Below are 25,022 nucleotides of genomic sequence, written 5' to 3' on the forward strand. Positions count from 1 at the left end.
ATATATTCACTTAATGTTACATTATTCTCTCCTGTATCTCAGGAACAGGAATCATGTAGATTCCAGAAAGAACCGCATGCAAGTCCCAACAGTCTAAGCCAACATATCCAACAATAAAGGAATCCAGGGAGCTGCAATCTAATGTCTGGAAGGCACCTACCGTGTCTGCACTCTCATTGTAAAAAACTGTTTTCACTTAATTAGAAATAAAGGTAGATAAGTGCTGGATTAATTAAAAATGTGCTTTTTTAGTGAACGAGTAACTTGTAATCCTCCTTTTGTCTGTGGAGGATTTCTAATTTCTTACTCTTAATCTTATTAATTGCTGTTATGATAAAATAGATTTTCAATCCAATATTTTTATATATTTCTAGTTTTATGAAATGAAAAATAAGTCAAAAAAAGAAATCTAAAATGTTGCTCCAGTCTGTCATCAACCACTTTTTTTCTCCAGATGTCTAGGAAAAGTAGTTGGGCTGTTCAAGTAACACACTAAGTTATAATCGTAAAATTGATATTTTAATTGTAAGGGGTCAGACTCAAGCCTATGAAAACAACATAAATTAAGAGATGTTTTTGTCCAGTAGGTGGCTCAGACTTTTTTCACTAGTTTTCAACTTAAGGTTCTTGCAGCTATTATTTCACTTTCTAATATGTTTGCTAATACAGGCAGTCCCAGAGTTACAAGCATCTGATTTACAAACCACTCACAGTTAAGAATGGGGGTGAGACAACAGGATGTGAGAGAACTTTACCCCTCAAAAGGAAGGGAATTCTACTCCTTAAAAGAGATATTATCATGGGGAAAAGGCGTCTCTGCTGAAGCTTGATCCCCAATCCACAAGCCAAATTTTTCAAAATCCAATTATCACAGAAAGTGAGGCAAAATCTTCTGAACAGGGGCACACATAGCAAAACAAACACCACGGGGGTGTTTAACCCTTCCCTATGCTATACAAAGCTAATATGTTTATTTTTGGCTGGCATTACACTTAAAAATGTACCTGTTCCAACTTAGAAACAAATTCAACTTAGCAACAAACCTACAGAACCAGATATGTATTATCTTTGTTTTGGTCTTAAAACAGTGTATGTTAAGGATTTTGAAATGATATTTTCTGTCCCAGTACTCCAATTAAGTAGGAATTAAAAAGAACTGTTTGAGGGGAAGATCATGATCTGCCTTGCTGCTGTGATGATAAACTGGGACAATATAAAAAGTCACATTTACTTGAGTCTAATGCTCACCTTTCTTGGCTAAATTAAGTTGCCAAAATTACAAGTATGCATTAAATTCAATGGTACATTTCAATCATGTTTGCATAAGCCCCCCACCCCACCCCGATGCTGCTGGAGAATCATCACCCCTTTAGCTGTTTCAGGTGTGGCTACCATGAGGGCAGGATCCTGGGCTGGGTGAACAAAGGGCAAGCACGCACCACATCTCCTTCTCGAGGAAGCCGGCTGGTTGGTATGCCTTCGGATGCACTGGGATCTTGGGATCGGAGCCAGGAACCAGTCGCCTGAGCCCAGGAAGAGGAGGGAAAGGAGGTCGAAGGAGGGAGGCAAGTAGGCCACAGTGGGTGTGAGGACAGGCAGGCAAACCGAGGGCATGGCTTCCCCTTGCCTGCCTACCTCCTTGTTGTGACTTTGGCTTGCACTGCTGGGACTGTCGCCAGGGAGGCAGGCAGTGGAATAGCCCCAGGCAGAGGAATCCATGCTCTACCCACGAGCCCCTCAGATATTGCCCAATGCAGCCTGTGCCATTGGGGCCATCATTCTCTTGCTGTTATCAGACAGACTTTCTTTCAATCTGCCCCAGCTCTGACTGTGGCAAGAGGAAGGTAAGGGAGCATTTTGCTTTCTCTGGCTTTTATGCTCTGTACAAACCAAATAATATTATGATGCTGCATTATATTCACCAGCAAATGCTTTTTTAGTTTCAGGATTTTGAAATTTAGGGTATGCATTACATTTAATGGTGCACCAGACCCTGGCAAATATCATACCTAAGATCTTTGAAAAAGGGCAAAGTAGGGTGCAAAAATCCAATTACTTTCATAAGTCTTCCTGACAGAGTTCAGAGTTTATGGGTTTATGCAAATGCAGCTCTAATAATTTCCAAACTTTTCTTCCTAGCAATTCAATTTGGTGCTAAGATTAATATAATTGGCCACCTTAACAGAATATAAACTGAAGCTACACCCTCTTTCTTTTAATGTCCACAACTGCCTTCCATATAGAAGGAATTTGGCACGAGAAATCTTCATTTCCATATTGTTTTGCCCAGAGGAAAGTGCATGGTGCCACCAAGACTATTCCCCATTCTTCCAATTCCAGTTTCTCTCAGAACACAAATATTGTGTTGGCTTGACGTGCTATGAATCCCACTAATCATTTTTGCTATCACTGAGTAGAACTATAAAATAAATCAAACTGTATGATGGCTTCTATGAATAAGAAAAAACTATCTAGCAAGGAGAACTAGTCTAGTTGGTAAAGCATACTATATACTTAGCACCCAGTTAAAATTAGATGAGGGTACAGGGTATTGGTTTGTTTTTAAGGAAAATGAACACTGATACTCAGGCACTGCAGCACAAAGACCATCCCAAGGACATGGGGTCATCAGTACTCACCCTAGGGATAGAGCAGAGAGGCGACATTATTTTAGACACTTGTGAAGTATAAGAGTGGCAAAAGCAGTTGGAATTTAGTATGGTGATATATTGTCTACGCCAAATGCTGTAGAGATATACCCCTCTCTACCATATCAATGGCTCTTTCAGAGATTAGAATTGATGTGAATATCAGAGTTCCATATATCAATGTGAGATCCAGTCTCACTTCATCAGGTGCTGATGAATCGTTTGGACTTCTGTACATATCCAACCCAGACAGAACAGGGATTAAACATCACGCCACCTCCAAAGCAAGTCAGAGGAATAACCCATACCTAGTTGATCTCTACTACTTGAAGGAGAAAGGAGTCGTTTTAAGGTAAGAATTTGTATTTGATGGTTTAACAGAGATACAGGGAACCTCCAAGACAACCACAAAACTTACCTTAATAGGAAGCTGGGATGTCTCCTCGAGATGATGAAAAATCTTCACTAAATGTAAACTGAATTCAATGCCCTTTCAAAAGCACATCAGCAAGAACAAAACCAAAATATCCCAAACTTATATAAACTTTTCCATTACAGGACTTGAGGGGAAAACGCTTTGCACTTTGCTACTGAACTAGTTAATTCATAATTTATATAAAAAAATTATAGAAACTGATCTGCAGGTTCTGGGATTCTCAGTAATCACTTGGCTTGCAAGTAACTTTTGAGATTAGTAGATAGAAAATCATTTGTAATCTGGCAAAGTAACTGATTCTTTCACAGAGTGAATGTCATGAATAACATGCCATATGTGGACAACAGGAGGAGAAAAAATATTTTTGACTTCTTTGATAAAGTAAGATGAAGTGTTTAGTTTGTCTTTGGTTCAAAGTCTGCTTCCCACCCACTTACTTTTGAGAGATATCAGCAATTGCACATTGAGGCAAAGCCTAAAATGAAGGCAAGTGGAAAAAGGTACTTGTTGAATTCTCCTGAAGCTCTGGAGCTTCATTCCTTCGGTGGTTAACTAAACATAACTTCCAGTGGTAATCTAAGATACAACAGTCAAGTTTAGAAATCAGAAACAAGACAGAAGTATGTAAGTCACTGTCATGTGACTGGTCCTTTTCAGATGTTGCTTGTCCTGAGTCTCATAACATTACTAATACAACAAACATGACTGAAAGAAAAACACAAAATCCTATACTGCCATATTATTATCATAGATTCCATAGTATTATTCTACTTACCTTTTATAAGCTAAGAAGACCTTATTTTTTCTTTAAATACTGGGAAACTTGAATATATAAGGTGATGATTTGCCTATTGTTCTTTCTTTATGAAAGCTAACCTGGCCCTGGGCTTTTACTGATTTTGTTTTAACAAAAAACAAGCATCCAAAATTAAACTTGTTTTAGACATGACTATACAAAATTACTTTCTTGGAAGGAGCATTCTCTCAAAATTAATATTAATGTGTGTTTACGTACAAGTATAATTTTTTTTAAATCATTAATAAATCTAGAACTACTGATATTCCTAATTCAAAATGCAGGGGCAAAAATCAGAATGAACACAATAATTACTCTGTACATTACATATATTATTATTCAGTGTATAATAAATATATATCTGTACCTACCTTCTGGTTTAAAAAAAGCTGTTATTGATGAATTACACAAGAATTTAAGTTAAACATTAAACCAGTTTAAACTTTCGGGATGAAAACTATTCTTACACAAACTTAGGATAAATCCCAAGTTGTTAAGATTGTGTATGAGCCCGGAAGGTTTCCCTGACAAGTATGTGTGCAAATCTTTGAAGATGGAGGAAAGAAGCCCTTAAAATCCCTAATTTTACAGAGTGAAAATGTAAATATATTCAAGTAAAATATAAGTGACTGCAGAAGAATATCCCTGTGAAATACATACATTTGAACAACAGTGATGATGAAATGGCAGGAGTCTTTTCTGGCTTTACTGCATTATAATTATGATCGCTTGCCCAGGACGGTGTGCTGATTTCTGGGGGTGACTCTTTAGCTACTGCCTGACTATTTGCTTCAGTCTTAACAGCTGTCGTCACCGTTTTCTTCATGGCACTCTCTCTCTTCTCAGGAGCTGGTCTCTTCTGAATGGAAAGGGGCTTGGTGCCTGCCTGTGTAACCAGCAGAACTTTAATCACTAAATATTACAATGATATCGTTATCATAGAACAGGGTTAGAGGACAAAACAGTTTCTTGTGTTTTATCTGAGAACTGCAATAATCTCCTTATACAACAAAACATGCCATAATATATTTTTGTAAATGTTATGTCAGATCACCATACCTGTGTAGTGAAGCAAGTACATCATACATTATACAGTCAACAAGATTATCGAGATTCTGAAGCAAAACAGTAGCACACTATGAGAAAATGAGTGGAAATCACATATTTTAGCTAATCCACTTTGCTGCTTGCTCCGAATGAAAGGCGGCGCCCACTCAGAAACCCAATGTGAGGTGCTAAAAACCTATCTGCAGTCTGAAAAGGTTACGTCTGTTTTAATTTCGGTCCCTTATTACTGCCAAGTTGTGCAGGGCAGCCGTAGTACAATAAAAATGAACTTGACAAATGTTTTGACTTTCCACGAGACAAACTTGTTCTCTGCTGAAGCCTATTTAGATATAAGAATAGCACTGGCCTATCTCAAAGTGTCTGCAGTTAGGATTAATACTATTATATCTGCTCTCATATTCTTGGAGCACAGACTTGTAAGTAGATGCTAGCAACAATGATTTTCACACAAAGCATATATATTCATGTATAAGCCGGGGGGGGGGGGGGGGGGCATTAAAAAAAAGCCTTATGCCACTCTACTCAGAGAAATGGGTGGTCCTTTTCTTGTAGAAATTAAGATATATTATTAACTCTTGACAGCATCCCCTTTCTATGTGTAATGTGGCAAAAAGCGAGAGCTTATCATATTTTGAAAGAAAACTCAAAGGAGCACTGAACTCTCTGTTCTCTTGGTGCTCCTTTGAAAGGAAGTGTCAAACAACTATCACTACCACCACCACTATGTCCCTGTCTAGGCATTCAAAAAGGCCAGAAGCACTACCACAGCGGGAAGAGCAGAGGGGTCAGGGTTTCTTTTAAGTTCTCCTAGTATGGACTAAGCACTTGCCTTTTGCCACTTTACTGAAGAGAATGCTTCCTTTTTGTAAGAGTAAGGTACAATATTTTCACTTACCTGTGGATATGTCTCCCAGTTCTTCTGGGTCAATTCTTTGATTAAAATGTCTGGACTTATACATGAGTATATACAATATGCTTGTGAAAACCAGTTGGTGGAGAGTACATAACAAGACAGGACTGCCACTTTTACAGTCTGCTTATGTACTTCTCAGAGCTGATCTGGCAAGATATTACCAGACTATGCAAGATCTTGATCTGATTTTTATCACTTCTGTTTAACTAAGAATTAGACAATCTAAATTGGTATTAGGTATTCTTATATAACTCAAGAATGTCATTAGTGAAAAAAATGAGAAGTGTTTAGAGGTACGCAAATCATCTATAGGTTCATTCTACTTTTATTCTATTGCTGTAACGGAGTCTGGTGAAATCTTCAGTTCAACTAACAAATTGCAAAGCATATCTGAATCTAAATTGGATTTTTTTCGCAGATACTGTTGTAGGTGTTATTTGATTACCTGTGTTCTCTATTGACCATAGCAATGTCTTAAGTATACACTTTGTATGCCAGAGGCACATTATAAAAATTATATAAGCTTGATGTGGCATGCTAATCGCCAAGTATGGTCTTGTATGTGCCTGTGATGCACTGATTATATTTTCTTAACATTATAAGGTAAAGCCTTGATGTTTGTCTGGAGCTTTTGAATCCTTACTGTTTGAAGGTGGCTATCATTACATCAAACCGTAAACTTAGTTAAAATCAATGAATCTACCCAGTACCTTGCAGAACAATTTGATGTATAATATACTTGATCATGTAAATAGCCTTTTCTATTTCAATTCAAATAGACAACCACCTCTAATCCTAGTGGAAAACACTTGTCCATGAAAGGGGCTATTTAAAATCCAACTCTTGACTTACCAGAGGCTGAGGTTTTACGGCAACAGTTTTTAGTTTGGTCTTCTCTTTTGGTTTTTGTTCTTTGCCTTCACTAAGAAATTTCATAGTAGCTGCAGCATGTTTCAGAATACACTCATGACTGCAATACACAGAACCTGACTGAGCCACCCTGGAGCACCCTGGGCCAATACAACTGGAGGCTTCAGGTTCTTCAGGTACCTGGAAAATAGTGCAACAAATGGGAAAATGCTTACATTCTGTAACAACACAAAAGTTTCAATGCTGTAATACATTCTTACATGGTCATCTGACATCTACTAAACAGATCCAATTTTGTTTCTCTTAACACACTGCTAGCTTCTAAGCACCCCCTCCTTTGAAAGTTACTCATGAAAGCACTTCACCCATGAAGTAGCTTTCCTTTCTTTAGAATGAATGAATTGTTTATTGTAACAGCCATAGGCCAATAAGCACTTTCCAATATAAACATTAAAACTTAATCCATATACTGGCTCTTTAAAATTATAGTAGCAGTGGCATAACAATAACAACAACAAATGTCTGATTTGTATTATCCCACACAATCTCCATTTCCATTTCAAGTCTCCACTGTGGGCAATTCTAATTTAGCTCGGATTTTTTGGGCTGTGACTGTTATATTTTTGTTATATTGTTATATTTTTGGAATAATTTGTTAACAAGTAACAAATAACTGCTGTTGCCATACTGCCCTTTCTTCTAAAAAGGCTCCCAGAATATTGTTTCTAGGGTCATTATACAAATGGCAATGTAATAGATAGTGTATTAAATCCTCTTTTCCCTCCGACTCACAAATACAAAGTGATTGGGCATGAGGGATCCCTCTATATCTTCCTTCTAGCCAGCCTGATGACATTGTTTGGAATGCTTTTCTAAGGGCTACAGATGTTAAGTCTTGAAGATATTGTTGAAAATATTGGTCACTCTTTAACAGAGGATACCAAGTGGTGAAACCTTGCTGTTTACTAGTCCTCAAGTTGTCAGTTGCATCATCTCAAAGACTTTGCTCCACCAAGCATTGTTTTGTTATACTCTCATCCTCCATTTTCAGAAGTTTCTTCCCATATAAAATGTTAAGCTTATGCATTCCGGCCTTAAGTGAGAGAAGATCCAATTCAAGCCTTAACAAGGCAGGTGGTGTCCCGGGAAGAATGACTAAAATAGCTCTTACAAACTTTTTCTGAATAGATTCAACCTGCTTTGTGTTACCCTCTCCCAATATTTCCACTCCGTATAACAATTGTGGTAGAATTTTAGCAGCAAAAATCTTAATTGTGGGACATAACAAGGAACCCCCCTTTGTTTTCCCAAAGGCTAGAATTTATTTTGCTGACCTCCAGGAGGATAGTTTGGCGGCTTCTATATGACTCTTCCAGTTATCATTATATGAGAAGTGTATGCCCAGGTATTTAGAGCTGTGACACTGTTCTACTAGGTGGCCATCCAGTTGCCATGTATGTATTTGCTTCCTTTTGGAAAATACAATCACTTTGGTTTTAGAATGATTAATCCTCAACTTCTCAACTAGTGTCCTCAAGAGAATCCTGTCATATTTGTGTAGACAGGAGGACGATATTATCAGCATATAATAAGATTTGAATTCTGCTATTACCTCCTGATGGTAGGAAGTGATCAGGGGAGCTCAATTCAGCAACTAGATTGTAAGCAGCTTCTCAGTTTACTTCCTACACATATTATTTCATGTTTTGCATTAATATAGTTTTGGATGCACATATCAACTTAAATCTGAGAATGTGGTTCTAAGAGTAAACAAAAGTATTTTCTTTCAAATATTTCTGCTATGCCCTTGATGCTGCCTTTTGTGTCTTCTTTTTTCCTCCCTCTTCATTAGCTGACTATACTTCAAATTTAATGTTACAACCTTTTTAAAAAGTGAATCTCCTAGTTTGTCTATACTCAGCTAGAAGGACGTAGTATCTGAATCCAGATTCTAGCACTTATGGCTATTGAGCAATGATGCACATCTGCTACATTCCATGAATTCTTTCAGAACTGGACTTAGTCAAATCTCTTGGATGCCTCTTTCCCTTCCATTTATGCTGTGAATTTCTTCTCAGAGAGCTGGGAAACCGAAGCAGTTTTTGGGTAGTGATGGTGATAGTGGGCAACAGCCACAATACCACTGGGGGTGGAAATATAAAACTGCATTTTGAACTGCAGTTTGTTATGTAATGGCTTGGGAATGGGGCCCATTGTAAGCCGTCCTGAGTCCCCCTTCGGGGGTTGACAAGGACAGGATAGAAATGCGAGAAATAAAAAAAAAAATCTAAAATCACACTCAACAAGCAGGTTTTTAAACCAGAATTAACAACAAGCACCAATGAAGCGTGCCCATGTATTTTGATGTCTAAATATTTCACTTTTTAAATATAGTTTATTAAAAATAGGCAATTTAAACCAAGTCAACATGTGGAACCTACGGCTAATGAGGGTCCTTGTGATTTAAGCCATATAAACTTTACACCATGATTAAAATAATAGTATTTTTTAAAAAATTGGGTAACAGAATTTTGGGAATACATATCCCCAAATTCTGTATTTATTGCCCTGCTTTTTCTCTGCAATCAGAAAAAGGTGACACTGAGAAAAACTGAAAAAACAGAGGGAAGGGAAGACAAGATGCAACTGGAGAATAAGACTCATCAGTTAAATATTAATCATTATATATTTGAGTATTCTTTAAAAAACAAACTGTTTTAAGTAATTTTTGATATATCAATCGAATTTAATCCTTTAGATATTATATTTAATTCATTTTAATCATCCCTAATTAAAAGGCTCATTTGTGAAGAAATCATTTTCAGAAGAACAAGAACAAAACGAACAAAGGGAATAAGAAAGATAAATATTAAATTAAAAAATGTAGTAACACTTTAATACTATACAGAAAGGAGTATCAAAACAAAGTTCAAGCAAATACAGCTAGAAAAGAATGAAGACCGAATGACAGGCAAAGATGCAAATACAATTAAGGTTGTAATAATTGCATTTAAAACTTCCTTAATTTCCTTTTCTGAAAGGTTTACACCTTTTAGAAGAGAATATCATAGAATCGTGGCACCAATGTCCACCCTCTTCTAATGCAGGAATCAATAACAAAACTTCCCTAAACTGACAGCCATTCAACATTTATTTTAAAACCTCAAACGAGCGTGCAACATTTCTGGTTCACAGTATAATGGGTTACAGTATTTAATTAACGTATTTTCAAAAAGGTGGATCTAATACACCAACTATGCAAATATGAACATGCCATATCCCAGAGAAATTAGATTGTGTACCAGAATCTTTTGAAACACAGATAATTTTTTTTAATTTGAATAGTTTGCATACTCACTGGTTGAAATATTTTGAGTTTTTTCTTTCCACTTGGATTTGCAGCCTTTTCAATCCGGCCCTTGATTCCTTGGTCCTCAATGGACTTTTGTTCAACAGTTCCAATGCTTGTAAGCTCTGTGCCATCACTTGCTGTATGTCCCAGAGCAGTTTCTTGATGCCCTGTTTCTGCAACTGCTTCATCCTGCACCAGTAGAATGGTGCAATTTGGACATATATAGTCCTCTCCATTCCTTTCCAACAGTCGCCCACGAGCCTCTGAAATCCCTACACAGTTCCCATGAAACCATTCTTCACATCTATCACAACAGATCATAAACCTAGAAGAAGTGTAAGCAAAACTATGTCAGTAAAGTATATGAAAACAAGTATAGTACTTACAGCATGTGATGGCAATCTAAAGTTTACACAATAATTAGATCCCACTGTACTTACTTATTTATTTATTTACTTCATTTGTATACCACTCTTCTCAGCCCTTAGGCGACTCAGAGCGATTAACAACAACGGTTTCAATATACACAGTACAAAATCATTGGACATTTAAAACAATAGCAAACAATTAATTAAACATCAAACATCAATATAACAAATCCATCACGTCTCATCGATAGAATCAGAATCCAGTCTCATTATCCTTTATTCCGTGTTCCAATAATCTGTACTATCACATAGTAGAAGACCACATGAAATAAACTACAATTAGCTACTTTATAACTCTCCTTTGTATTACAGAGACACTCACTGATTTAAGTAAATATGATTTCATACTATCTTGGCCTTTGCCCAAGATTGTTGCTGATGCATGAACTGCTCTCATTCAACTATTATTAATATTATTCTTATTAATAGTATTGTTATTAATATCTCGCTTCCTCTCTCTTTGCTATCTCTGTATCCTATATCTCACATGGAGCAAACCGTCTCATGACTGTCTTTTCACTTCAGAAAGGTACAACTATTTTCTTCTGTCATTGTGTAGACTACTCTAAATTCTTGAACTAACTGTTAATCACAAACTAACTGAAACAGAACAGAAGCAGCAGAGCTATAAATCTGCTGATCTGCCATGCCAATAGCACAGCATCTAAAATCATGTTACTTCTGTGCGAATGTGAAACCAGCAAAAAGTTTCCTAGAACAGTTCTATATAAATGTTGAAGAATTCTTCCTTCAACATCATACGATTTCCAACTTCTGCAAAATTTGCTATATGCTAAAGATGCAAGTACAATTCTCATTTTACATACACGTTTGATGAATCAACATAATTTTACACCTGTATGTTCTGTAAGATTCAGGCTTCCTAACGAAATATTTTAACATATAGTCAGCCTCCACATTTACTGGGATAAGGAACACAGGACCCCCATGAAAGTGAGGAATTGTTACCTGGGAGATCACCCTTCTAGGAATTTTTAGATCTTTCAATATGGCTCTAAGGTTGACTTCCAATGGAAGCTGACCACAGAATAAGGCTGGAAGACTCAGAAATTTCTCTAGAGAACATGGCAAATGTGGAGGGACAACTATATAGTTATTTCAGGAAATATTCTGAGAATACTGCATATAAAAGATACCTGTTGTTGTGAGGCTGCTGACAGATGCAGTAGAGAGTATTGGGATCATAAATGTCCGACTCCGATTTGATCTTTCTGAGTTCTTCTGGTTCATCACTGGTATGTACAGGAGATTTTCTTTCTTTCTTAACCTGAACGGCTTCTGTATTTTCCTTGGGAATACCTACTGTATCTCTAGCCTCAGTATTGCCTGTATCTTCTGGCTCTTGCTTGACACCTACTTCATGCTTAATCTGGTTGCCTCCTTGGTCATCAACTATCTCAGTAGCATTTTGTTCTTGCTGTTTTTTCCGCAGCCGATTTTGTAAGTCTCTCAGAGTTAACTCTGTTGGTTTCTCCTCAACACGTTTCTTCCTTAGTCGGTTCTGCAGTTCTTTCAGTGTTAACCCATCACTATCACTGTCAGACGTATCTTCCTCCTCTCCTTCTCCATCTTCATGGTCTTTAGTGGTTCTAAGTTTATAAGACAACTGGCGTTTCTTGTCCTTAGAGCGGCTCTTCTGAGTTCCAGTTCTAACATCCGATATGCTTTCTACACTGCCTTCAGAAGCCGTTTCAATGTCAGTAACATGACAAGATGCTGGATCATTCAAGTCATCAAGTCCTGAAGGAAGATTCCTTCTTCCTCTGCGTCTTACTGTTGTAAGAAACTCTTCCACCCGTTCAGTGCGTTTTGGCTGTCGCCCACTACGCCTAAGAGCCAGGTTTTGCTGCTGCGGAGATGACTGCTCAGTAATTTCCATCTCAGCATCCCCTAAGCCTTCACGCTTCGCAATTGTAGTCCTCCGAAATCCCCACGTTTTCCTGAACTCCTTACTAGTGGGTTTAATGGTTTTTTGTTCATCCTCATTGCTTTGCTCACCTTTGTCATTCAAAGCTGATGTTGAAGAAACAAAAGATTGCATTAGGCTTTGTATAGCAAAGCTACAAACCATCAGAAATTCCTACCAATCCAAACATGAAGTTACATCTGGGGGTAGGGGGAAGTATATGAGTATATGATGCTGATTATGACTTTTTCCTTGAAATGTGAGATTTGTAAAGTTAAACTGCTTGTCTCTTGCACTGTTTCAAAATTAAGATCACAGAGCAAAGAGAAAATAAAAATAAAACCACATTAGTCCTGTGATAACCACAACACTATACGATTATGACAGCTGCATGGCATCACAACAAGCAGATCAACAGGGGCAGAAGGCCTGCAACTGTGAAGCAGAATCACATGGAGCAGAAGTTTACTTGAGGTTTATTACACAGTGTAACCTATAGTGTAGACTAGAGGATGGCAATTTATAACCCCCAGATGTTGATGGACTACAAATCCCATTAGCCTCAGCCAGCAGAAGTAACAGTGTGGGGTGATGGGAAGTGCACCTCAAATAGAAGCATGGCAATATGATCATTCTTGACATCAATGGATTAGGACTTGTCCTTAAAATACATGAGATACAATGACATGCCCTCTGTAACATTAACATACGATTTTCCAATTCTTAAAAGCTAAGTAGCTAAGCTCACAGAATTAGTATTAGTTACCAGCATGACTACAGCATATGGAATTTTTCAGGATACTGACCATCCATTCTACTCTCACCAACTTTGTACTTCTCCCCATCACAACCAGCATTCCATCTCCATTGAGTTTAACTAAACATGTGGTTAATGAGGTTTGCAGCTACTAACATTGATTACTGAATAATCAAAACTTCAATAAATTGGAAGGTCAACCAAAACCAGCTAGCATCTTCTCTGTTTGCTTTGAGTTATGCAGTGTTTACTACATAGGCCAGTGGTTTTCAACCTGGGGTCCCCAGATGTTTTTAGCCATCAATTCCCAGAAATCCTAACAGCTGGTAAACTGGCTGGAATTTCTGGGAGTTGTAGGCCAAAAACATCTGGGGACCCCAGGTTGAGGAGCACTTACATAGGCAACAGGACCCATAGCCTAAACACTGTCAATTGAGAGGATGAGCATTTTATTCAGTTATTCACATCCCTAATCAAAATAATTTACCACGAGATGGGCTTTCCATATTAGATTCAGACTCCAGTGCCACAGATTCCAAATTCTCTTCTTCCATACTACTGATGCTACAGTTCCCAAATGTCACCTCTGAAAATAATGAATAAAAATGATATTAAAATGCAGATTTGATTGATTTTTAATTAGCTATCAGCAAAAAAAAAATTTCTTTGCCAGCGGCAGTTTTTCTCTACTTATTTAGCTCATATTGCGAGATTACTAAACTGGGATCCTGATTTTATTTTCGGCAGTACAATGAAACTTATGGAATGATGCTAAATGAATTACTCTCTCAGCTTGACTTGCCTATTCAATTGTCACAAGGGTAAAGTCTAGAAGAGGACTGCCATAAATGCCACTTTCGAGTTTCCAGAGATATTAATGTAAACACACAGTAAAATAAACATACATCTCACACTTTGTTATAGAACAAACACAAAGTGTATTCAATAACATAATCAAAAATACTATGTAGTTTTCAACTTATTACAGATTTCCATGTTTAATACTTCTCCCAAGATTTTGACAGAATTCACACTGATCTAATAGGGAAATAGAAAGATCCTAGAATATCCCATCTACCCATGACTGCAGTTCTGTTTTTTTCCTAAAAATTAACTTGTCATTTTGTATATTCTTCATTCACTGGTGTGTCTCATCTAGGAACGATTTTCAATACAAGAATGATGCTCAGAGCGAATGTAGTCACACAGTATTATCTTTTTCTGGGCCAGGCAGGCAACCGCTGGATCTCCAAATGTAGCTGGAATGCAACCATTTCAACTTCACTATCAGCTGTGACTGCAAACCAAAACAATCTGGACAGCCAGGAGTTGTCTAGACTTTCTCTAGATGGGTTAAAATCAAGCCCAAAAAGCTTAACAAACTCTTCCATGTTCTATCACAATTGTTGCTATTGTTTTCACCATCAGTCTCATGTCTATACTGGAGTCTGAAACACTAGGACCAAAAATTACATAAAATGAATCCCTAACAACACATTTCTGTAATTTTACACCATAGCAAATGCATTCGAATTTCATTTTAATCTGTTCTTTGAACAGAAAACTGCTGACATGTTCTTGAATATGTAAATATGTAAAGAAAGTATTGTTTGCTGCCTGTTACATCAGCTCACTCTCATTCAACACAGCTGTTCCCAGTAGCAAAAGGGCTATTGCATGCTCGATTTTACTGAGGAGGGGGCTTCAAAAAAAGCAGTATGCTAAGTTTGATGAATACTTTGAAAAAACAACTGCTCAGATTCATTCTGACTTGAATTCCATATTGAAGCAGAATCTGGGAAGATCACTGAGGCATGCACTTGTTCAGTTTTGATGGATTAGTTTCAGGTTGCTTAACATGATGTAGACAAGTTGCCTGGTGAAGTTGGGGGAGGGGGACACACAATCATTTTCTGTTAGACTCATGTCCATCCTAGCAAATTAACACTGCCAGAAGAGGACTGGCCAGTTGGATGGTGGAGGGTGTACCTGCTTCTTTGAAAGAGGGCTATGTTCCAGCCTTTCCAAAAAAAGAAACTATAAGATCTTTGTTGAAAATCTATGTAACTATGGCCTGTTTCTAAACTCCCCTTTCTGAGTAGGGTCCTATAGAAAGTGGTAGTAATAGAGATCCAGGTTTTCGTGGATGAAATTGATAATATATATCCATTCCATTCTGGTTCAGGCCTGGTTATGGGACACAAACAGCACTGGTAAATTATCTATACTGGGAGACAGATACAGGGAATCAATCCCTCCTGGACCTTTAAGTGGCATGAGATACTATCAACCATTGAATCCTTTTGAGTTGTTGGGATGATATGAGAGTCAGGGGCATTAGTGGTTATGATCTTTCTTGGATAACTTTCCTTTAAGTTGTTGTTAGGGGACTGTTGTCTGTGAAGATCAATACTTTCCCCTATACCTTTCAACATATCCATGAAGCTGCAGGGAGAGTCATCCAGAGTTTTGGGGTTGGAATGTTATGATGTTATGACATCTCTCCTTTACAACTGATGCCAAGGAGGCTGTGAGTGCTTGTGGGAGGTTGGGGATAGAATGAGGGTTAATCCAGATAAGGTGGAAGTGTTCCAGGTGAGTAGGAACACATATCAGGGATTGGGATCACAGATTGTTCTGGGCGGGGTTGTTCCTTCTGAAAATTAAGTTCATAGCCTGGGGGTGCTCTACTGCAATGTTCTCTATGAGGCACTGTCTTTGAAAAGTGTTTGGAAGTTGAAACTAGTCAAATTGGTGTTAAGGTGTGCACTGTAGACACTAGTTCTGCAAGAACGACACTAGCTTCCCTTTTGTTTCCAAAGTTAAATAAAGAAGCTAGAGCTGACCCAGAAAGCCTAAATGACTCAGGGCCAAGATATTTGAGAGATTGCCTCTTCCCATATGAGCCTGCTGCAAAGTAGAAACTAAAGATAAGTCTGTTGGTCCCTTTCTAGTGGCCCTATTACTGACCTTGAAACTCTCTGAGCTTTCTACTGATTTAGCTTCTCTCTGTGATTTAAAAATCTCTTTAAATATTACAATAAAATTTCAGATTAAAAGGGGATTCAAATATCCCCTTGATGTAACTGTTTATCTTTCAAAGGTAAAAATGTTTAAGAGTACAAAATATGAATCCCAGGTTTTTTGTTTTTTTTTAAAAAGGCTAAAGACACCGAAGAACGTCCAATATACTATAAGTGCTTTTACCTGACATGGGATTAGAGGTTGTCAGGATTTTTTCTGACAGCTGTTTTAAACCAAAAGAAGACTCACTGAAGGGCTGAAGTAAATCAGAATCACTCAGCATAATCCCTACAGCATAGGCTGTTGTGCTGAAGCCAGAATCACAACATTCATGGTGATGGCCTCTCGAAGACTCAGAAACCAGCAATACTCCACTTGATGTGGCTACCTGTTACAAGAAAATGTATTTATATCTTTGTTCTCTTAGAGCATATCTTAACTAGCTAAGCCAAGGGGTTCTGGTTCAAACCAATAAACTAAATTACTAAGAGTCCCATCACAGTATTCTTAAATCATTTTAAGGCATACAATTGCATTATACATAATGCAGGGCTCATTAGACATTAACTAATTACACATGTTAAACCTAGGAACTTTCAGGTTCTGTCTCTTTAATGGTGTTTTACAGATGGGAAGAAAGAGAACACACATATTTCTTTACAACAAAAACATCTCAAGATAATTAGCTTTCAGTCCTTTGCCCTTCACTTCAATTTCCTAAGTGAGTCTTATATAAGGAACAGAACAAATATTTACAAAACAAAAATATCCTACATGAAAACTAATACATCAATTCCTATCACAAAAACAAGATGTTTCTATTTTGTTAGTAATTATGAAATTATGTTATATATTCTTAAAGCTTTTAAGAAGACCTTTAATATGGAGAATAATATTATCTCATTTTAAATTGGTTGGATGCCTTACTTCTCAGTACTGCTTCTGTCAACCTCCTGAGTATTCTCCTCTTCACTAACCTGCGTTCTCAACTGAAAAAACTCAACCACCAAATCCTGAAGATTCTATTGTTATATTTAAAGGGGCAACACTTCACATTCCATTAATTACATTTGTTATGAAAAAAAACCCCAAAATATTAATGTCTGAGGTAGAAACTGCCAAAATTACTACAAAATGTTTTACTATTACAATAACTGAAATCTAACAGTTTAACTACCTGCATAAAAATCCAATTATCATTTATTTTTTACCCACAAACATTTTACCAAAGCACAAAAAGCTTATTGTTTTCTAAAACTGGCCTAACTGTATATTAAAACTGGATTCATTCTTCAGCAACTTCAGAGGAAATTATTTTAGGATGGTCAAAATAATTTTCTTTAAGTCACATATGACAGCAAAACTAAAATTAAGCATTTCATTTGATGTCCCCTGGAAAGCTTTCTAAACATTATACAGAAAAAACCCTAATAATGAAAAGACAGTGAAGTCCTATGAATCCTGTAATTCTAAAGTACTGGATACCTTCACTAAACTGCCTTGTGCTTTACTGCCTGAAGCAGAAGCTACATCCCAGGAATCAGAGCTTGATGGCTGAAGGGATTCTGAGTTTAAGGAGGTTTCTTCCATGATGCTGCTTTGTAATAATTTCTCAATCTCCCTGTTAAGAATCTCCAACTCATCACACATCATGCAATTTTAAAAGATCTGCCAGAAGGAAGAGGGAAAAAATAGCTAATCATATCCAAATATTTAAAAGATACTCTTTACATCTAAGAATAAAAACCCTGAATTAGGATTTTCATCTGTCTACACAAAAGATATTAAAACATAATCATGTACCATCAGCTAGATAGAGAAATTCTGACCATTTATCCAGGGTGCATACACGTTTTTCTATAATTTAATTTCTTAGATAGATATTGGCCACTGCACTGAAAGGGAGGCTCATTTTACTCTACCCTGGAACAAGATGGTACATGTTATACATTACCCAGAACCACCCCCCTTTTCACAATGTGGCCCATTAAAGGAAGAGCAAAAAAAGTACACAAAAACCACTGGAGGGAAAGAAGATGTAGATGTTTCTGTTCATTAAGCAACATATTGTCAAGAACAATACAGTGTGTTCAATGATGTTAAGAGACATCCACATTCCCAGCAATGCTTTTCCATGTGCCTCTAATGCTGAAGGTACGAGGAAAACTTAACTGGAACATTAAAGCCCTGGAATCTATGTCTGAACCATGACCACATAATTTTAAAGTGTACAATAACAATCAGAATGCCTTCGGTTTTCCATGGTGATATAGTTGTGTGCTCTCGAGGTGCTTCTGATTTATTAGGATCCAAAAGTGAACCTATATCAGGGTTTTCTTGGCAAGATTTGTTCAGAAAGCCCCCACCCCCCTGAAAGAGTTCTCCGAAGGTGAAAGAATACAATTTGTACAAGGTCACTCAATGGCTTTCTCTGACTGGGGAATTAAACCCTGGTCTCTAGAGTTGTATTTCAGTGCTTAGATCACTAGACCACACTTGTTCTCTACAGTACTTTACTCCCAAATAATATCAAATAATATCACCCCCAAAGAACAGTGCAAAATAATTATTTGCAATAAGGGTAAAACTTCGATCAAAGCCAGTTAGAATACTGCAAAGGACTATACTGGATATACATACATTGCTGTTTATATTTTAAAAGGCACCACAAATCTTTAGATTATAAAAAAAGTTATATTTATTTTACTAGATAGCAAAAAAGGTTAATGCTCTAAATACTGAAATTGTTTCTAAAACTTTAAACCCTTCTGTGACTTAAAAAGATATGTGGTCAAAACCTTTAACAGTGGCATCTCCATGGAAATATGAACATAAAAGTGACAATGTTATACAAGCAGAAACAGACATGTTTGATCCTCATGTCTGTTTCCAAATAAATCTTATTTGTGAAATCAGGTGAGCTAGGATCAAAACTTCAGCACTATGTGGCTCTTCTAGTTATTCAACTTTAACACCTATCAAACTTGCTATGCTGGTTAGCTCTAATACAAATCACAATCGGTAATATCTGAAAAGTAACATACTGCACATTCTAGCTTTAAAGTAGTAGGGCAATGGTCCTATAATCTCAAAGGGGGGCACATGTGCTACCAAAAGTGCCAAAATACAGAAACAAACAAAAAAACAGAAACAGCAGGACCTCCATTCTGCTTCTGAGGGGAAGCAATGTTTGGATGGAGGGCTATTTAAAAATGAGTTTTAGAGGTATCTAGGAGAGAAAATTAACCCTTCTGTGACTGGAAAATATTAATCTGTGGGTGCTAGCTAGCATGAAGGCAAGACTATAAGGTGCACTAATTATATCCATCAGTATATATCTAAGTAGAGAAGGCAATTTAATCTGATGGATGCAGACATCCTAGTGACAGCAGTGTTCTCATTATGTAGATGGAAACCGCACAAACCTCCAATTCCTAAATAATTCAATTTGCATACAAAATTATTACGTTAAAATGCCAAATCTGGTGAACCAACCCCAGGCTCTTTCCAACACAATGCAAGCTTAAAGGATACCTAAACATGATTTATGTTTAACACTTCAACCACATCACAAATCAACTTTAATTTATATAAGTCAACATTAGAAACATTTTAATCAGTGTGAAATAGTTTCATTTCTTTTTGCGACTTGAGCTTATTTATTACCTTACCAGCTAGCATCTTAAGAATTGTGCACAAGTGTGCTTAATTATGCATTAGAAGCAAAAGGCCCCTGTTTATTGCACATGATGTATATAAATCCTCTGGGATTTCCACACGGATAGTATGGAAGATGTGATCTACTCAAAACTAACATTTAGACTGTAAAAGACACCTTGTTGTACATACCAAAATGTGGCATTAGGGATTCAGACCCATATGCACTACATGAAATCAGGATTTTATTAGTTCTGCCCATCCAATGCAGATGTCAAGGAATAATAAAAAAAATCCTTAGAGTAATAATGATCTACAAATATCATGAAAGGCCAAATAATTGATACCCGCTTTCTATTTGTAATTTCCACCTTTTCCTTCTTTCTGGACATGAATACAATAGGATACATTGTAAAATGAATTTCAACACAGGCAGAGTCATTAATATTTGTTTTCTATACAAAGTCTCCAAGCAAAACATCCACAAACACCTCTGTTTTAAGGTTTCACTGTACCTAAAAGAAACAGGCATCAACTGTTTGGAAAAATGGCTGACTGAACTAGAACTTTCTGGAATCTGGTTTTCACTTCAAAATTAATTTTGAAAGTAAGAAAATGTATGTACTTGTCAAAGCTAAGCAGCATATTATAAAATGTATTGCCACTATAACCAGTTTGTACCTTTGAAGATCACATAGTGGAGAAGGATTAAAGAAGGTTTCCAAACTTATAAAGAAATGCCAAAATCATAGGCTATAAATTTTCACCTACAATAACACTAGCTAATACATCAAGAACAAAAACCTCTGTATTTGGCCAGTGTTGGTCTCTCACATCAAAGACCTGACCCTCGTAAAGAACTAATTTTATAACCCAGAGATCGGCAAACATTTCAGAGTTTTTCTAATCGGAAAAGCTATCAAATGTTTACCAGGTGTACTCCACAAATTTTGATAAATATGACTTGTGAACACAGAAAACTCAATTTGTCTGAGCAGAAAGGTTAAAAGATTACCAATGTTGCATGGTACTGAGAGCTGCTACACCAGAAATGAAAAACCCACCAAGCAAAACAGAAAGGGGAACTGATGGTGAGATAAACAGAAAAAATAAAAGGCATCAAGTGAAGACGGATATTTATTTCCCATTGCTTACCCTGAAGTAATGTATTTTTGATCAGAAAAATGACACCTGCTTGGAAATTATAGACATTAATCAACATAAACATTGTTAGTGTAACAAAGGAATGAGCTGATAGGCTAAAACGTCATATTAAATTAGTAGATTACACAAACTGCTCTGAAATGCAATTTTTAAAGACGATTTCACACTAAGATATCATGGCAGTCAATAATGCTACATCAAACTCTTGAGGAATTTGTCTTAGGTTTTTTACACAAATATATCACAAACACTTGTAATATCTACGCCTCTGACAACCACAGGTAGATACATGTGTCATTTAGAAAGACAGGTTTTGTGTTTAGCAAGGAGTAATGTAATCTGCTATGTTTCATAACGCACAAAAGGAATTCCCAATACTAGGTGTCCAACACCAACATTTAAAAATGTATACTGTATATACCACTTCACATAAGATGTCAAGCAATAACAATTTAAAGTACATCTTAAGCAGTCTAAAATGTGAAGTACAGCTGTTTAGGCAGTCTAAAATGTCAAAGCATTAATACAATCTAAAAGTTGGCAATGTACAAATGCCAATAAAATGATTAGACACAACAGCCTTTTAATAAACAGCATAAGTTTAATATTAGCATAAGCTAGCATTAGTTTAACAACTAACCATGTTTTAACTCTCAGTTGGCCTTGGTGTTAAAACCAGAACTCTGACTTCATGGCTGTACGACAAGAAATCAGCAAAAAACCCATTACCATTATGAGAGCCAAGCTCGGAAGTGTAGTGGTGACTGTTGCAATACTGAAACACGTGTCCATACACGAGTTAGAAAGAGCATTGGGACTTCACTTTGGATTTGTACAGACTGAGCTCTTTCTGTAATTTAACATGGAGCTGGACCAGAGGACAGTGTTACTGAAGATGCTACTGAGAGAGAGAAGGAGCAGTGATGGAGAATGCTGCTGGCAGTTGCTAGAAGCCAAAATTGTGCATAAAAGTGTTTACTGACAGTGGGGCAAGGAAGTAAACAAGTACTGCATCCATCTATTTCTGAAATATAGTAGTTTATAGAAAAATTCAAATACTACAGAAAGCTTTGGAAAACATTTTCCACTTTACAACAACTACAAAAATTAGAAAATTTAATGTTGGCTTTAGTTTCCGAACTCTCCCAAGACAGAGTACACAAGAACAATCTACAAAAAGCCACATTAATAATCCATCTGTCTTTGTATTTTATGTCTAGTAGAAACAGAAAATATGAAGGGCCATGTACTCATCATATAATACAATCTTGATTACAAGCATGTTTAAGAGACTACATACACTTAATCTAAGTAGGAGTCACAAAAGAAAAGCAGGTTATTCCTCTTCCTCTGTCAAAAACAATTTTAGATATGAATTTCTAGTTTTATTTAACCTTCATGATATGGTAATCTTTTATTAATATTTTAATCTGTCCACTCATCATATGGATCATCTTAAAATAATGTCAATTTAAATACCAACTGGATTTTATTTCTACACCATCATACAGTTTAACTGTTTTCCCCTGTGAACTGTGAAAATATGGTAGCATAGCTCTTTCCTCACTGTTTTCCAAAGATTTCTGTAACCTGCACTTGAACTTTTAGTCATAAACAGCATACTCAAAACCATTTCCAGATAGTATGGCCCTGTTTTCATGATGTCACTGAATTAGCCCTCAGTTATCCTTACAACTGTGGTGCAGTGGGTTAAACCGCTGAGCTACTGAACTTGCTCACCAAAAGGTTAATAGTTTGAATCTGGGGAGTGGGGTGAGCTCCCACTGTTAGCCCCAGCTTCTGCCAATCTAGCAGTTTGAAAATATGCAAAATGTGAGTAGACCAATAGGATGGTAATAGTCATGCTGGCCATGGTGTCTACAGACAACACCAGCTTTTCAGTTTAGAAATGGAGATGACGACATGACTAGACAATGTCAAAGGGAAATCTTTACGTTTTATCCTTACAATGTGCTGAAAGGAAGACATCTAATGAGGTTATCTTACATGTAGGGTATTCATATCATACAAAAATGCCTGGGATATGTAGGAATTCCCTCCAATCTGGTCTGCCAGCATCAGAGGGCACTAAAGCCTGTGTAGAGCCACTCTTGTGTTTTGTTTTGTAAACTCAGATAAGCTGCTTCTCTGGGACTGGACAAATCAAAAACTAAATCCAGTTTATGTTACATTTGTTTGTGAACTCCGTTTGCAGCAATTGTGCCCCACTGAGTCGCCTAAGGGCTGAGAAAAGCAGTATATAAATGAAGTAAATAATAAATAAATTTAGTACAATGCAATTCAGTCCATCTTCACTGTTTATTTAGCAAACCTTCATGGTTAATTACAGCTGCTTTCATTCCAAGAAGGAGTTTTCAATTAGAATGCCCCAATACTGTATATTGCCAATCCACAGTGAACCAGGATTCCTATGAATTTACAATTATATGCAAACATACTTTTTGTATTTTCTCATGTTTAGTAGCCATGCTGAACCTGTCTTTCATCAGTTCTTTTGCTTCCCTGCCTCTGAACTTGATGGATGCAGAATACTGATGTGGACTGTTTATGTAAAAAAAACTAACTCTCTGCCTGATTCCCAAGCTGTTCTCCTTTGATAAGGTAATAGCAGTCTAAACAAGTGAACCATTTTAAGGAAGTAGTTGTTATATTATTAGACATCTGACTACCCTAACAACATTATCCTTCCTAATTTACATCTCTGGTCATTGCTTATCATTTCAGAGTAACAAAATAACTCGAGTTAATGAAATCACAGTTACTTACAGTAAGTCATCTTATGTTCAAGCTTAGATGTTATAAAGGAAAAGGGGCAAATAAAGGTTTCTACTTATCATAAAGATTAGTAATCATGACTGGGAGCTTTAGCACTTTTTAAATGAAGGGAAGTGGTGGTTTGTATCTCACATTTTGTTGTTTAGACTACAAATTGCATGCCAGACGAATGGCTTGTCCACATTCCCATTTCTATTTTGCTTTACCACTGTCCCCTTTATCAACTCCCAGTTCAACAAACTAGGGGAACATGGAGTCTGCAAATTCAGATATCATGATGAATCCAGGGTTTTTTTTTAAAAAAAAAAATAATAAGTCAAACCAAATTATGGCTTATAACTGACTGACCAATCATAAACATTACAGTAAGTGATATCTCAACAAAGCATCAAGGGATGGAAAATTATTTTGTTTAATTCAAAGATCACAATGAAAGTAGACTTTATGTAGCTTGATACAATAAGAAATGAAGTACACATTATAAAATGCAACTGACTAAAATACGTATGAAGGGGGGGGGGGGGGGGCTGACAAAAACCACGAGGAAAATGCATATAAGCTAATAAAAGTGTTTAAACAAATGTGCATGTGACATGTGCTATGTTAAATATGCTCAAAGTTTTTCACTAAAGGGGAAAAAAACCAAAAAAAATTTCTGTAAAGAAGACTATCTCAACTGCTCTTAAATATTAAGGTCAGTATAATTTGAAAAAGGAGGATAGCAAATTATATTCAAATTTTTAAGTTACCGAAATTTCTCATGGTTTTTACAGAGCTCTTTAGAAAGAGATGAGTTTGAAATACTTTTTCTGTTGTTCTCAAACTATGACACAAACTCAAACCAATTATGGGATTTTCTGAAATTACAATGGGTGTCAAGATCCAATTCTTGATCATACGTGATCACAGTCTGCTATTTATAAACTTATGTGACATGACGGTGTTTAGTGTAATAAAAGTATCTGCCATTGGTTTTTACATCACTGGCAAAGGTGGTCCATGGAACAAAAAGAATTTTAAAAAACCCTGATACCAAATTAAAAGAGTTCCAGTATTTCATATTCACCAGTCAATGAAAACAAGATCTGAAGGAGAAACAGTTTTATAATTAAAATAAGAGCACAAACAACTCTGCATTCCTGAATTAAAAACTTTAACAATCATGAGTAACTAGAACCAAATTTCA

General features: G+C 36.6%; 1 protein-coding gene across 5 annotated transcripts in view; it reads right to left on the reverse strand.

The window, feature by feature from the left end:
• DIDO1 (death inducer-obliterator 1) overlaps positions 1 to 25,022 on the reverse strand; it is a 66,419-nt gene that overhangs the window by 35,908 nt on the left and 5,489 nt on the right. For 2 of the 5 annotated variants that reach the window (XM_060771972.2, XM_060771971.2), the window contains exons 1-7: positions 17,705 to 17,892; positions 16,403 to 16,607; positions 13,683 to 13,781; positions 11,669 to 12,545; positions 10,090 to 10,408; positions 6,714 to 6,911; positions 4,541 to 4,766 (exon numbers count right to left, since the gene is read on the reverse strand). In XM_060771972.2, the coding sequence (XP_060627955.2) occupies positions 4,541 to 4,766; positions 6,714 to 6,911; positions 10,090 to 10,408; positions 11,669 to 12,545; positions 13,683 to 13,781; positions 16,403 to 16,607; positions 17,705 to 17,872 (2,092 nt within the window). In that variant the 5' untranslated portion in view covers positions 17,873 to 17,892. Of the gene's footprint in view, positions 1 to 4,540; positions 4,767 to 6,713; positions 6,912 to 10,089; positions 10,409 to 11,668; positions 12,546 to 13,682; positions 13,782 to 16,402; positions 16,608 to 17,704; positions 17,893 to 25,022 lie in introns of those variants that run through there. The other 3 variants (XM_060771967.2, XM_060771968.2, XM_060771966.2) reach the window with 2 other exon arrangements.

This window comes from Anolis sagrei, chromosome 4, assembly GCF_037176765.1.
Source record: "Anolis sagrei isolate rAnoSag1 chromosome 4, rAnoSag1.mat, whole genome shotgun sequence".
In the NCBI taxonomy this organism is placed as follows: domain Eukaryota; kingdom Metazoa; phylum Chordata; class Lepidosauria; order Squamata; family Dactyloidae; genus Anolis; species Anolis sagrei.